Source organism: Sardina pilchardus, chromosome 11 (assembly GCF_963854185.1).
Source record: "Sardina pilchardus chromosome 11, fSarPil1.1, whole genome shotgun sequence".
NCBI classification, from domain to species: domain Eukaryota; kingdom Metazoa; phylum Chordata; class Actinopteri; order Clupeiformes; family Clupeidae; genus Sardina; species Sardina pilchardus.
In genome coordinates, this window is record NC_085004.1 from 5,880,988 (window position 1) to 5,896,632 (window position 15,645).

Here is a 15,645-nt window from a genome sequence, read left to right on the forward strand (position 1 = left end):
CTTGCACTGTAATACAGAGGCTGAGTTGCCTGAAGTGCTCCATAGTTGTGTGAGCTGTGTGGACTCAGAGATGGCAGGGAAGACAGTGGCTGCTCTTGGATGTGTGCCGAGGTATTCAGAAAACACAAAAGCCACCAGTAGCTGTTCGCTCCTTCATGCTGACCTGCTTTTATGTCCGAGCAATGAGTTTATCCTAATGTTAATTCAACACCCTCAAGCAAAAGAGTTGTTCTCCCACACTTCGGAGTTCACGTCTGGTGCGTCACGGGAGAGAAGTGGTCATGTAGAGAGAGACAAGGATCACTGGAACGCACAGAGATGGCTTTTAGTTATTTTATCGTAGTGCACAGCACACAGAGATGGCTTTTAGTTATTTTATCGTAGTGCACGGCAATAGACTTACTGTGCGTTTCAACACATCAGAGTCTGGGAGACGCTTCCTATGTTGCTTATCCTGAGGTACAGTGTGTGTGTGTGTGTGTGTGTGTGTGTGTGTGTGTGTGTGTGTGTGTGTGTGTGTGTGTGTGTGTGTGTTGTTGGTGGTTATTGCTTCAGCATTTGGCTAGGAACTGTGTTGATGCCTGGCTGTTTGTTCAGCTTTCTCCATGTGCCTTTCAGTGCTGAGACCCACCTGTGGCCTTGCTGACTGAAGAGACTAACTGAGATGTCAGTGTGTGTGTGTGTGTGTGTGTGTGTGTGTGTGTGTGTCCATAAGCCTTTGAGCACAGAGACATGCCCAGCTCTGGCCTTGCTGAGTGAAGAGACTGAGACGTCACTGTCAGGTTGCGATCAATGTCAAGTCACAAGTCACCATTCACTGGCTCCTTAAGGCTTGATCAATAGCAGTTTCTCCCTAAACTGATTGATTTACTTCCCTGTTAAAGATTCTACCACAGTCTGAGACAGGCAGTAGTATGAAGCATGCCTGTTGTTTTATTTTTTATTTTTCAAAAAAACGTTGAGAGCATCACACCATGGGTCAAAATGTACAGGCAGAATGAGGAAGGTAGTAAAGAAAAATGTTCAAACAAATCTGTTGCCATTCCAAGTCGTTAGTGAAACAATCAAGTGTTACCTTTAAAGGAATATTCCACCATTTTTGGAAATAAGCTCATTTCCCACCTCCCCTCGAGCAAAACAATCGACATTTACCTTTTTCCCGTTCATCCAGCCATTCTGTGAGTCTGGCGATACAACTTTTAGGGACTACACTCTCACCTGGCGTAATAATCAAGGCAAGTTGCAAACGTACCCTTGGCGCAGTGATATCTGAAAATAGTCCCCATAGGCAACAAGCAGGAAGTAGTGCGTCATATCACTGCGCCCATGGTACGGTTGCAACTTGCCTTGATTATTACGCCAGATGAGAGTGTAGTTCCGTGTCAAATCAGCCTAGAAAAAATGCAGGTTTCATTTTCAGTTGGTCTTATTGCACTTATTGCACTTTCTAACTTGAGAAGAGACACGTTTTAAATGGGAAAATGACCAGAAATCTTAATCACTTGTAAGCATGATGCTAGCAGGCGAGAAGCTAACGGTCTAATCCGATTCAATGATCTATGCTAGGATGAAGCTAAAAGTTGTATCGCCAGACTCACAGAATGGCTGGATGAACGGGAAAAAGGTAAATATCGATTGTTTTGCTCGAGGGGAGATGGGAAATTAGCTTATTTCCAAAAATGGCGGAATATCCCTTTAAGCCAAATGGCTTTGCTACATGTGTGTTAAGTATGATGAGCTTACTGCTGGAAAAGAGTGAGTTCATGACTTTGCCCACATTGAGAAGAGTAAATAGAGAGTAATAAAGCTGAGTAATGACTTTGGTGCTAGATATCCAGGCAATGTGCCTACAGTATACCACATACCAGCACTATAGGTTGGGGAACAGGGTGAGAGCACCAAGTACAGGTATCTGTGTGCTACACTGACAATCATTATCACAATGCAACAGTGTCACTGTAACATAAGATATGCTTGTCAATGCGACATATGCTTTGGAAGCCACCAAGCCAGCAGGCATGACAACAGAAGTCTGTTCAGCACACAGTCCTGCAGCGCGGAGTTCAATTAGGCACCCATTAGAATTTAATCCTAAAACATTTAATTACAAAACCGTGCCACTGTGCTTGTAACCAGTTCCACACCCTCTCTCCCTCAAAGTTCACCGGCATTAATTAATGACTGTTTAACATGGGATTAAGACCATAAGTCAAGATGTTAAATACTTTCTGTGGGCTTTTCCCGAACAGTGAGGGGAGAGAGAGGCTTTGCTGAGATCCATAATGATGGCCCACACTTCTAAAACTACAGGGTTATCTGAGGAGGCAGGAGAGGAGACAGCTACTCTCCCCATTAATTGGTTCATCGCTAATTAATGCCATTTCATTTCCCATGGACCAAAGAATTTGAGTGGTCGGTCATTTTGTGAGTATCGTGCAAATGTTACCCAAGGCTTCCTTTTTCACTGTTCGGAAACTTCACAATCCATAGTTACTGCAAGGCTGTGGTTTAATCCTTTGTACATGTATAGGTGTTGGCAAACACATCTATGCGAGATCATAAGGAAGCTGCTTAGAAAAGCATATTTTGCAAGAGCATGTGCCAGGTAGAGCTAGTAACAGAGAAGGATCTCCACTAACAGATGAGGGTCCTCCAGCGTTTGGCAGTGTGCTATTTGCAAGCCTTAAAACACCTACAGCGAAGAGTTGTTGTGTGGTCTTTTATTTTAAACTTGAGTCCAAAACTGATTTATAGGAGCTAGCCAGGATAAAAGCACAACAATTGTCTTAAGTCAAGTTTCAGTCATTCCGGATTAGAAAGTGGATTTAGAAATCAGTGCTGTTGTTATTCCTGGGTTAGCCCAGCACATCATGGCATGGCAGCCAAAAGGCTTACTAAAACAGGGGAGGCTTTGTGGAGAGGATTTCACAGGCTAAAGAGACATGCCTGTGAATGTGGCAAATAAACGTTTTGAAAGAGGATGTCTAGATGAAGTGGCCACTGTGGATTTGTAGCCCATTTCATACCAAGAAAGCCCTTTGTAAATAAATCAGCCCAAAAAGAGATAAAACAAGAAACCCTACAGGATTGTGGGTCTTCTCGTTAAACCATTCTGTGTGATTATATGCAGACAGCCACTAATAAATGGTGGGTTAATTGCTCTCTCTCTCCTTGCTGTAACCTGCCCGTTAATTACCTCTTCCCTTTAGGGTAGTGTCATTAGAAAATATAGAGCTCATTAAAGGGAGATGATAACTTAATAACTTCTAATCTTTTATTTTTCTTTGTGATATAAGGGGGTGATAAAGCATTATGATTCTTAAGTGACACATATTTGCAATTTAAAGTACTTATGAATCTTGTTCTGCTAGTGTTCCTGGGATACGTTCATAGGACTTAACCTTAGGTCATTGTGAACACAAACACGTCGTAGCAGGTCATAGGTTTACAGGATTGAAATGGCTTTACATTGCGCATGATAAATGTGCATCACTATTGGTAATGTTTGAGAGTTAAACGTACGTACTTGGCACAGGGTACTTTGCTCTTTGGTGATGTTGCACAGCGATGGGTGTGGAAAGCTGCCAAGGCTCCTCTAAGCTTGACTGCAGCACCCTAATCTAAAATGGATATTACAACTCTTTATTTATTGAGTGAATATGTGAATATGTTCCCAGTGGCCCTACATTACTAGGAATGCCAGTGTAAACACACAAACGGCATCTGTTGTAATAGCTAATGTATGGATTACGACAGTTATAACATCCTATTACATAGTTATGCTAGTTATAAATGATAATACTGTAGGTTAGAATAGATTTTCAATGCTGCAACCAAATCAAACAAGCACAAAAATTATCCAATACTTCTGGTGAAGGCTGCAGTCAGTGATCAGATATTAGGTTGGTGATTTGTTGGTGAGTTGAATTATTTCTCCAATTCTTTTGACTATCTTTTCTCTATATGAGCAGAATTGCCGTTGGTATGTAACAAATGTCAGATGTTAGATTGCATATGGTCTTGTCTGGGATATTCTTGGTGTTGGCAGAGTGCTCTACTCAAACTAGAGTAAGAAACTGTGTATGCTATGAAACATCAGTCCAAATCAGCCATGATTAAGTTGTCACTGACCATGCCAGCAGTGTGTGATTAGACACCCTTGTGGCATGTATAATGCATTTTAATGAATGTGTTTTGCCTTGCAAATTCACGACAGAACATTGACATTCATGTATTTAAGCAAACCGCTATCGTGTTTACCAAATCACCATTTATATACATGCAGAGGGAGGTGCAACAGTCTGTTTCTAGTTCTCCCTACTGTCATATTTAGTTCATCTTTTGACATCCTGAAATCATTTTGCATGCTGGCATCTTTCTTTCCTATCCATGGATCGCCGAGTGAAATGATTGGATGTAGATCTCAGCCAAACTTGCTCCCACATTGGCAGCTCAGCCGCATAACTGGAGTTATGTGAGTGACGGCTGACGCCTAGCAATTTGCGTGTCAGGTTACGTCCCTGTTTAGACCTCACTTTGAAATGGGGGCTAGTGAAGTTAATTACAGCGGTAAACACATCAAATGCAGGAGAAAATCCCGGCACTCCACCGGGACCCAGCCGGAACGAGGAAAAAACATCACATTACGTGGGGATGATCTTTGCCCCTGGGTCACTTCAAACAGATTGACAAGCCTTTGAGGGAAAGGAGATATGGGGGCACATGGCAATTTCACAAATGGCTTTTTTCGCACGCCGGTCGATTGCACAGGGGCCAAGTTCTTATCTAAATCCTAAAACTACTTGGCCAAACACCAGAAAATGGGAAGAGGCCCTTGGAGAGGGTTCAGTGGCTCCGTAAGCCGGCTTCCGCCCCACCGTACAAAGTGCTGTTGCCCAAAAAACAGTCAGAACCCCAACACAACATCAGGGCAGGGAGAGAAGAAATCCCCCCAAAAACCATTACTGACAAGTGTCAGGGGACTCCATGAGCACATAGATTTGGGAGTACTGCGTCCTTTAGGGTTCAATATCCTGTATGGCTTTCCAGCAGGCAAACACAGGAAGAAGAAGGGAGCGGTGTGGGGAGGGGGGGGGGGGGGGGGTCTCCTGATAAGTTTTCTTCCTCACAGCAGCTTACAGTCCTGTCTAATGGAGGAGCACAGAGAAGGGAGAGGGTGGAAAAAAAGACAAACTTGTAAAACTTCGCTCTGTTACACCGAGATAGGCAGTCTGTCCCTGTTCATTCACTTTATAGCAGGAGAAGAAAACCCAGCCATGCAAAACTCATCACGGCTTCCTCTCCTGGCATACGGGGAGAGAGACAGAGAAAGAGAGAGAAAAGAATTGTGTGCAGGCCTAACGTTGAATAGATTAACAACCAGTCCCCAGCAAGGGAGTAAGGACTCAGTATTAAACCTAATTGACGATATTGACAGTTACCGTGCCACGCAGGCATCATTTCCTGTATAATAATAATCTCAACAGATGTGCTGGGGGGGGGGGGGGGGGGCTGATATCATCAGACTAGTCACAACATGCAAGACTTTCCATGAGCCTTGGATTATAGATAGGAGAATGGCACAGACTGTCTGTCTAGTGAGATATCTCTCTTTCTCTCTCCCCTCCATCTTTTCTTGTGAGTGCAGTGAAAGCGAGAGAGAGTGAGTGAGTGAGTGGCACTCATTAAAGATGAAGCTCTGTCCCATGGTGGCGTGTGCCGGGGAACTGGGGCCGACGGGATCATGGCTGTGTGATGACAGTCAGTCACTACACCAGTGCGCTCACACACTCTCTGCTCTGTGAGACACCAAGCCTGGGAATCAGTCCCTCCGGCTCTCGCGCACAGAGGTGGTTTGGGTGGATTGTGCCTGCGTGCCTGCAGGCCTGCGTGCGTGCGTGCGTGCCTGCGTGCCTGCACGCATTTTCTTTTGATCTGCATCTGGTGATAACAAGCTATACACCGTTTATTTATATATTACCCTACACCGTATACAAGGACATGCACTAGTAAAAAAAAACACAAGTCCAGACACACCTCAAGGGCGTGAATAAACTCAGTCACCTTAGAGATGTGGACTGCCAGATGTGGACTTTGATGGGTTAATGTAATGTAGCTCATACTGTATGGGCACTTTCATGAATGTAGTGCTCTGACGTGTTTTGAGGACCCAGACGCCATTAGAGCCCCCCCCCCCCCCCCCCCACCGAGCCTGGCTAACAGAGAGCATGATGACAGGCTCTTCCCCAGGCCATGGGAGAGTAGCCACGCTAACAAGATGGGGGCGTATGGTCCATGCCAGACATGTGTGTGCTGCCCCATCTCTAAGGTCACACTAGACTATGTATAGCTCCAAACTGCATGGGTATCTTTAAATTGTAAACAGGCAGTAAGGGGGAAATGGATACATACCACAGCAAGCCCTCTCTCTATGGAGCATGGGCACTGAATTGCACATAATTGTCCTGTCTGGGGAAAAGGGACGCGTTGCTTTTGAAAAGGGATGAGAAATAGCTGGTCTTTGTGAGCAGCCATTAGACTGGAGCACCTGTGGCTGGAGATATTACCTGTCGTCACCTTCACGCTGTTTTAGCTTCCTGCCACTGAGGTGTCCTGCATTGTGTGGAGTGAGAGGAGGAGGACAGGTGTGAAGAAAGTTCAGGTTCAAAGTGTCCTGAGCAATTGCATGGTTTCCTCAAAGTGGTAGTGTTAGTTCTGTCTGTCCAAAACTAAACAACTGAGCATTTTACTTGTCTTGACTCAATGACAATGTCATCAACATCTCCTGAACCTTATTTTTTTCCCTTTAGAGCAAAATGTCTTTTCGCTCTGTCTCTCTTTCACCTTCTCTTTTTTAATTTTAGTGTTGATAAATGACAACTTAGAACATCATAGAAGTTGTAGATGCTAATTATTTATCTCTTGTAATGTGCTTAAGACTTACCTTACACAACTCTCTCTCTCTCTCTCTCTCTCTCTCTCTCTCTCTCTCATTTTCTCCCTCTTTCTGTCTCCCTATCCTTCTGTAACTTGTTCAAACTCGTGAGAGGACTGCATTACATTACATTTGACATAATTTGAGCTTGTGTGTGTTTTCCAAACTTCCTCTCTGCTAATGTTTGTGCCGGGGGGGTTGTGTGGGGTCTGATGACTCCCTTCACAGTCAGATTTGGTGCAGTGCACGACTCGTCTGAGGGGGAGGCGGCTGGGCTCTTCCCCAAACTGCTCCGCAATCTGTCTGCAGACATCAGCGCCAGGCTGTGGGGGCCAACTAATGTGCTGCACTGTGACTTCCATAGAGAGAGACGTACTGTGTGTGTGTGTGTGTGTGTGTGTGTGTGTGTGTGTGTGTGTGTGTGTGTGTGTGTGTGTGTGTGTTCTCAGTTTGTGTGTGTGTGTGTGTTTGTATTTTTGTGTATTTGTATACCTCTGAGCTAACATTCCAATAACATTGCTTGTCTCTCTGTTTGCATTTGTGTGCGTGTGTGTGTGTGTGTGTGTGTGTGCATGTGTGCAAGTGTGTGTGTGTGTATGTGTGTGCGTGTGTGCATGCATGCTTGTGTGCATGTGTGTGTGTGTGTGTGTGTGTACAGGGAGAAAGAAGGGGAGAGATAGAAATAGAGAGATAGAATTGGAGAAAGAAAATTAGGGAGGGAGAAAGAAGGAGTCTCTGAGAGTTAGAGAACACCAGTCACACTCCAGCACTGACAGACTCTATTGATTCTTCTCTCTTAAGCACTAACTCTTATATTAGGATTTGGTGTTGAAAAACACGCAGCCGATTAATAAGCATCAAGCACGCCGTCCTCCCTTGCTCTGCAGAGCGGGGTGTGGAGCCTGTGCAATCTCTCGCCTAATAAATGCAAGGCCCCCATCATTTCCCCTCTTCACAGTGAATAATGCAGTGGCTTTGCTCTGACAGACGCTTTCATTTGGTGCGTCTGCGCCGTGACTCTTTGAATAACATTCGGAGATGAGTTTGATCAGCAGCACTCGAATGAAGCACTGGTTCTCGTGAAAGCCAGAAGGGGCTATGAAGGGGGTGGGAGGAGGTGGAGGGGGTGGGAGGTTGCTGGGGAGGTTGCAGAGTGCAGCCATGGGAGGCTCCCATTAGCTGAGGAGCCTCTCAAATTTGGTAAGGCTTTGTGTTTGCATTTCTGTTTATTTATTTATTTAGCTATTTATTTATTGAACGTGTTTTACTTTGTGCTTTGCTTGGTGTTTTGTCTTGCTGGGTTTGCATGATCTGGATGCAGATAGGCAAATGAGCTGAGTATGTTTGATACCCCAGCGATCACATTCTGCCCCCTAGAGGTTAACGTGGTCACTAACACCATTTTGTTTCTCTCCTTATTATCGTCAGAGCTCGATCTGTGTCTGTGGAATCTTTGCATAATAGCTCAGTCAGCTGGCAAAGACCCTGTCCATGTGCCTGGTGCAAGCCAATCTCAGGGTACATCTGGATAAGAGTGGACTTTAAAGAGGAAGTACATTGACACCTGGAAATATGCGCTCTTTAACTGTGAGCAGCACAGTAGAGCCCTTGGTGTGTGTCCTTGGAACATGTCTAATGGTGTTCCATCAGTCTGGCACAGCCACAAATGTGCTGTCATTTTCTTGCTCCTGTTGCTGTGCTGTGCTGTGCTGTGCTGTGCTGTGCTGTGCTGTGCTGTGCTGTGCTGTGCTGTGCTGTGCTGTGCTTTGATGTGGTGTGCTGTGCTGTGCTGTGCTGTGCTGTGCTGTGCTGTGCTGTGCTGTGCTTTGATGTGGTGTGCTGTGCTGTGCTGTGCTGTGCTGTGCTGTGCTTTGATGTGGTGTGCTGTGCTGTGCTGTGCTGTGCTGTGCTGTGCTGTGCTGTGCTGTGCTTTGATGTGGTGTGCTGTGCTGTGCTGTACTGTGCTGTGCTGTGCTGTGCTGTGCTTTGATGTGGTGTGCTGTGCTGTGCTGTGCTGTGCTGTGCTGTGCTTTGATGTGGTGTGCTGTGCTGTGCTGTGCTGTGCTTTGATGTGGTGTGCTGTGCTGTGCTGTGCTGTGCTGTGCTGTGCTGTTGCTGTGCTGTGCTGTGCTGTGCTGTGCTGTGCTGTGCTGTGCTGTGCTGTGGTGTGCTGTGCTGTGCTGTGCTGTGCTGTGCTGTGCTCTGCTGTGCTTTGATGTGGTGACAGCAGCGTTCTTTCCCTACCTGATCTTTGTGTAGAATTTGCGAGTAAGTGCAAGGTCACCAGCAGCCTGTCCAGCCAGGCTGATGCGAGTGTGGACGGAAAACAAAATGGTGTTTATTTCGCAATCATTTTCCAAATAAATCACTAAAACGAAAACACAAAAGCAAAACAAAAAAGGAAGTGAGAGAGTGAGTGAGAGAGTGAGAGAGATAGAGTCCCGGGAAGCTGACCAGTTGGTTTCCATGGAGACAGTCCTTTATTATTTTTTCGCCACCAGGCGGCTGAGGCCGATTGGTTGGAGAGGCGTCCCAGTGAGCGGCCGCGCTGCGGGCCGGATGAGTGGCATCTGGGCCAGATCTGTGGCCCATTTATCCGCTAGTGTCTCAGAGAGCTGGGACTCTTCTGTCTCATAGAGCACCTGCAGTGGTGGCACTCGACAGAATGATGCCCTGTTATCATTTCCTCCACTGTGTGTGTGTGCGTGTGTGTGTGTGTGTGTGTGTGAGTGTGTGTGTGTGTGTGTGTGTGTGTGTGTGTGTGTGTGTGTGTGTGTGTGTGTGTGTGTGTGTGTGTGTATGGGTGATTTTTTTATCATTTGTAGGAGAGTGAGAGATTGTCTCGCTTTCAGGTTATTCACTCAAAACAAAGATCAGGCTGCATGGCACATGGCTCCAGCATTCTTTTATGCAACATGTGCTAACCATATGTACAGTACATGTGCTCTCATGTCAGAGTTAGGACATGAATCACACCCCATAATCAACACCTGTGTTCCAGTCAAGTGATGAGGAATAGACTCTCCACATATAGCACAAACAGTGAGAGGATTACGTTTTGGTTGAAAGCAAATGTGAGTGCATTGTCAGGTTAGCTGTGGTGATTTAGAGATCCGTTTTCATTGTAGATGGTTGTAAGTTGTCATGTTCTTCAGAATGTGGTCTCTGTGAATCTGTGTGCATCACATATCACTATAATATAATATTCAAATGAAAAAGGGATTCTGAACTGAGAAGGAAGTAGAAGAGCAGAATACAGAATGCAGATTGACTTGTGCTGACCACTGATAGCCCAGCGTCAAATTGATTTCATCCGTTCAGGATTTGTTTTGACACCTTGTGAAGTTTTTTTTTTTTTTAATGACTAATGTTGCACTTACACCCCAGGCTCACTCATTAGCCTGTGAAGCCACACACACACACACACGCACACACACACACACACACACACACACACACTCACACACACACACACACACACACACACACACACACACACACACACACACACACACACACACACACACACAGTCCCACACATCATCACACCACTCTCCAGTGCCCTAAATGATGTTCTGATTGTGGTGGCCCATTCCGTGTTTTTCCCATTAAGGCTGCAGGGCTTTAACATTTCCACTCGTGCTGTGGTCTGCCAGTGTGCTTTACTTCTTCTGCATTTCTGTCATCATCACCATTAACATTAACATTAACATCATCATCATCATCACCATCACCACCACCTTCGTCATAATCATCATCATCACCCTCATCATCACCTTCGCCTCTGTCATTGTCCTCGCCATTATGGCAATTATCATCATCCATTACCACCACTGCCATCTACGTTTGCAGTATCATTACAGTAGCCATTTAAAAGAATGCAATAATGTGTTTTAGTCTCATGTAGTAATCTCACTAATTTGATGTCCATCTCTTTAACACCTAGCACCTGCATTCAGATTTTAGTGCTGTCTACTGTTGCTTGTAAATATCGCGTTACTGTTTACATGACGTGGGAAGTCAGAGCGATGGCTTTAGCTGGTATGTCGTCACATATCGATGGCCAACACACACACCATGGTCATCAGAGCTGCACAACTTAGCAGAGGCCGTGGGGTCACAGGAGCTGCGACTCCACACACTTTCTGTGCTCTTAGCACACTCCACCCCACACACACACACACACACACACATACACACACACACACACACACACACACACAAACACACATGCACACACACACACACACACACACACACACACACACACACACACACACACACACACACACACACACACACACACACACACACACACACAAACGCACGCACACGCAAGCAGTGCATTCATCTATGACCTGAGTCAACATGACCCAGACTTTATACATCAGGCCGGTCTGGTGGTCAGCCCTCAGGATGGACAGCAGAGGTCAGGTCCACCCCTCCCGGAGGGCTGAGTGGAGTTTGCTCTCACTGGCATCCTAATGGACTTCAGAGTAAACACCCTAAACTCCTCAGTGTTTACCCGTAACCCTCCAACGCCAACCTCTGAGTGCTTTTTTTTAAATTAAATTTGCTGTCTGCGCCCTCTGAATTGCTTGTCTGATTTGACCTCCACAGAGGGATTGTGTCTAGATGCGGGTGGCATTTTCAGTGGTTTGGTGAGGTGCTTGAGAGTGTAAAGTCAGCGTGCTTTTCAACTGACATCAAAAGAGAACATTCTCATGGCTGAGTTGGACCTTACGATGTATGTACATACACAAAAACATAGTTGACCTCTCTTACTTTGTGTCCTGTGAGTACCTGGAACAGTCTAAACATCCAACAATCTCAATCTTGACCATCAGTTTTTTACTTAGTCATGATTTTGTACATTTATTTCTCTGGGATGACCTTCATTCTAGTTGAATTCTTATGCAAACATTCTTAAAGACAAATCAAAATGAATAGACAGCAGAAGGTTGCGGGCTTCCAAAACCATGCCAGGCTGTGTTGGCTTCTTTCTATGGAGATCGGCAATGCTATAATCTGTTATGCTGTGCTTAAATAATTATTCTGACTCACTGGATATCTCTTTTGTTCTTTTTTTCTCTTTCATTCTTGTCTCTGTCCTGTGTTCTCTCTATATTCTCTCTCACTCTTTTGGCACTCTGTCTTTCTCTCTGTTGCATTGTGTCTCTCTCTCTTATACACACTCTTTTTGTCATCCTCTCTTTCTCTCTCTCTGTATCTCTCCCTCTCTCTCTATTTGTTTCTCTCTCTCTCTGCCTCTCTGTCTCTCTGTCCCTCTCTCTCTCTCTCTCCTTCTCTTTGCTTCTCTCTCTCTCTCTCTCTGCCTCTCTGTCTCTGTGTCTGCAGTGCCGTGACAGAATGGTGGACTGTATGAGTCGAGTCATGCTGCACAGCGCCCTCTCGTGCTGGCACCCGCTCCTGGGTGTGGCGCTGGTGGTGGTCTTTGCGGGCTCCGCCCTGGGCTGCCCGGCCCGCTGCGACTGCTCGGCCCAGAGCCGCTCGGTGCTGTGCCACCGCAAGCGCCTGACGGCCATCCCCGACGGCATCCCCATCGAGACGCGCGTGCTGGACCTCAGCAAGAACCGCATCCACGCCATCAACCCGGACGACTTCGCCGCCTACCCGCAGCTGGAGGAGCTGGACCTGAGCGGCAACAACATCATCTACGTAGAGCCGGGCGCGTTCAACATGCTCTTCAACATGCACTCGCTCAGCCTCAAGAGCAACCGCATCAAGCTGCTCTCGCAGGGCGTCTTCACAGGCATGACCAACCTGACCGTGCTGGACATCAGCGACAACAAGATCGTCATCCTGCTCGACTACATGTTCCAGGACCTTCGCAACCTGCGCTCGCTGGAGGTGGGCGATAATGACCTGGTCTACATCTCACACTGGGCCTTCAGCGGCCTGCTGGGGCTGGAGTCACTGACGCTGGAGCGCTGCAATCTCACGGAGGTCCCCAAGGAGGCGCTGTCCCACCTGCATGGCCTGATCAGCCTGCGCATGCGCTACTTGAACATCGGTGCGCTGAAGGAGAACTCCTTCCGGAAGCTTCACCGGCTGCAGCACCTGGAGATCGACCACTGGCCCTCGCTGGACACCTTCCCGGCCAGCGCTCTGCACGGGCTGAACCTGAGCACTCTGTCCATCACCAACACCAACCTGACAGCGCTGCCAGCTCGCGCGCTGAGCCACCTGACGCACCTGACGCACCTGAATCTGTCTTTCAGCCCCATACGGCACATCGGCGAGGCCATGCTGCAGGGTCTGGTGCGGCTGGAGGTGCTGCACCTGGCCGGGGCGCACCTGAGCGCCATCGCGCGGCACGCCTTCCACGGCCTGTCCCACCTGCGCCTGCTGAACGTCTCGCACAACCGGCTGGACACGCTGGAGATCGGCGTCTTCCAGTCGCCCGAGGCGCTGCGCGTGCTCCAGATCGACCACAACCCGCTGGTGTGCGACTGCCGCCTGATGTGGCTGCTGCAGAAGCCGCACACGCTGTCGTTCGGCGAGGCGCAGCCCGAGTGCGTCCCTGCAGAGGGCGCCCCCCGCGGCCGGCCCTACAAGGTCAGAGAGGCGCTGCACTCCAACCACGTCACCTGCGTCAAGCCCGAGATCGACGAGAACAAGACCCAGATGGTGTCGGTGGACGAGGGTCAGCGCGCGCTGCTGCACTGCAGTGCCCGGGGCAAGCCCAACCCGGTGGTGTCATGGCTGACCCCGCGCCGCCAGCACCTGACCCGCAGCCGCGGCCGCGCCACGCTCCACGACAACGGCACCCTGGAGATCCGGCCGGCCGAGGCGCAGGACGGCGGCGTGTACATGTGCGTGGCCTCCAACACGGCGGGCAACGACTCGGTCAGGGTTTCGCTGGCGGTGAAAAACCTGGGCTCGCTCTATGCCAACAGGACCCAGTTCTATACCGACGCAGCCAACGCCACCGCCAACGGAACCTTGCCGTCCAACATGACCTTTGGCCTGGACCTAAAGACCATCCTGGTTTCCACGGCGATGGGCTGTTTCACGTTCCTAGGCGTGGTTTTGTTCTGCTTTCTCCTGCTGTTTGTCTGGAGCCGGGGCAAAGGCAAGCATAAAAACAACATTGATATCGAGTACGTGCCCCGCTCCAAGTCCAACGGGGGCTCCACAGATGGCACGGATCAAGGTGCAGGCCCACGCCGTTTCAACATGAAGATGATCTGACACTGAGTCGACATGGAATAACAGGAATTACCAATTTAGGAATTATGCAGTTGTGGAATTGTTTTTCTTTGTTGAATTTTTTGGTTTATATTTGAGCATTTTGGGGGGGAACAAAAGGGGACCCCTGGAGAAATCAACTGCCACACAGGCATTCACGATGATCTCCAAACTTTTTCAAGTCGTGGATGTTCAGTTTAATGTCCTCAGCATATTCCTGATGCACTGGCTGAGGGAAAGGAAATAGACTATAACTACAAGGAGACAGCCACAGCATATTTGAAAATGAATAGAGGATACAGTTACAGTTTCACACTTTGTACACCCACCAGAAATCCACAATGGTTGAGCTCAAGGACGTGGCCGAATCATGTACAGAGGATCTTTGTAATTAAAAGTATTACTGTTATTTGTTGTGGCCCGCGCCATGCTTCCTCACCGCAGTGGAACGTTGGCTCCTAGTATGTTCTCCTCCTTTCATGCTCTTGCATATATGTACGTAATGACCTATTATGTATATGTATGTAAACACTTGTACGAACACACTTTCTTGTTTATATTTTTGTTTTGTTATTTACTCTTGCAACACCCATGGGACACAATATCAGCCAATACTTACTGTTGCCCATCCCTCTAATCAATGATCAAGCCAATATTGTACATCGGAATCTGTTCAAAGCAAAGAGAAAGGGCTTTAATGGTGTGTGCAAGGATCTGTTAGAAGGAGTGTGTAAGGTTCCTAAATTCCCGCCCTGCTCAAAGTCCCCACCCCCACCTCAAGAATACTATTTTTAGTTGGTGTCATGAAAATATGAAGATAATTTATTTATCAAATGCTTTGAGGTTTAAAGTGAACAAAACAATGATGAATACTCTGAAATTGTTTAAGAATAGAGCATACTTTTTAATGATATTGCTGATATCATGTTGTTTGAAAAAAGCTGCACATGGATCACTTCATCATCTTGTATATTTTGTTTTAACCCTTTGCCCTTAACATATTCCCGGTGTCAAACTGACTGTCTTCATCTCTGGAGTGAAATTGACATCACTTTTTTTCCCAAAAATGAAATTTGGACTTTGTTGTGTAGTAGTTTCTCATTTTGTTGTTGAATCATTTAGATTGTGACCAGTTCAAAGTAAAAGAAAAAAAATAATAAGATGTATGTGAAATAAAGAATATTAATTTGTACACAGTTTGCATATGTTGCCATTTAAATAGAAATCTCACAAGATGGTCTTCCAATTCTGCAAATAATATGAAATTCCTCCTATTTCTGTTCCATTTCCTGTATAATTTTCACACACACTGTGAAAAGATTGACTTCTTCAGTCAAGAGTAATTTATAGTTTCTCTTTTCTCATTTCAAAGACAAAATCCTCACCATGTAAAAGGCAAAAATCACAAAAGGTGGAATGATATCAAGTATCAATTTTCACAGAAGCAGATCTTCAAATAGGGCCTTTTCCTGCTATGACAAGCAAATGTGTCATGTACT

At 46.7% G+C, this 15,645-nt stretch overlaps 1 protein-coding gene across 1 annotated transcript in view; it reads left to right on the forward strand.

Annotated features, from left to right (window-relative positions):
- The window catches only part of lingo2 (leucine rich repeat and Ig domain containing 2), a 260,134-nt gene extending 244,796 nt beyond the window's left edge, over nucleotides 1–15,338 (forward strand). Inside the window, exon 5 of the mRNA XM_062549260.1 lies at nucleotides 12,293–15,338. Within this exon, the coding sequence (XP_062405244.1) occupies nucleotides 12,305–14,149 (1,845 nt within the window). The 5' untranslated portion in view covers nucleotides 12,293–12,304 and the 3' untranslated portion in view covers nucleotides 14,150–15,338. The remainder of the gene's footprint in view (nucleotides 1–12,292) is intronic.
- Nucleotides 15,339–15,645: the final 307 nt, after the last annotated feature.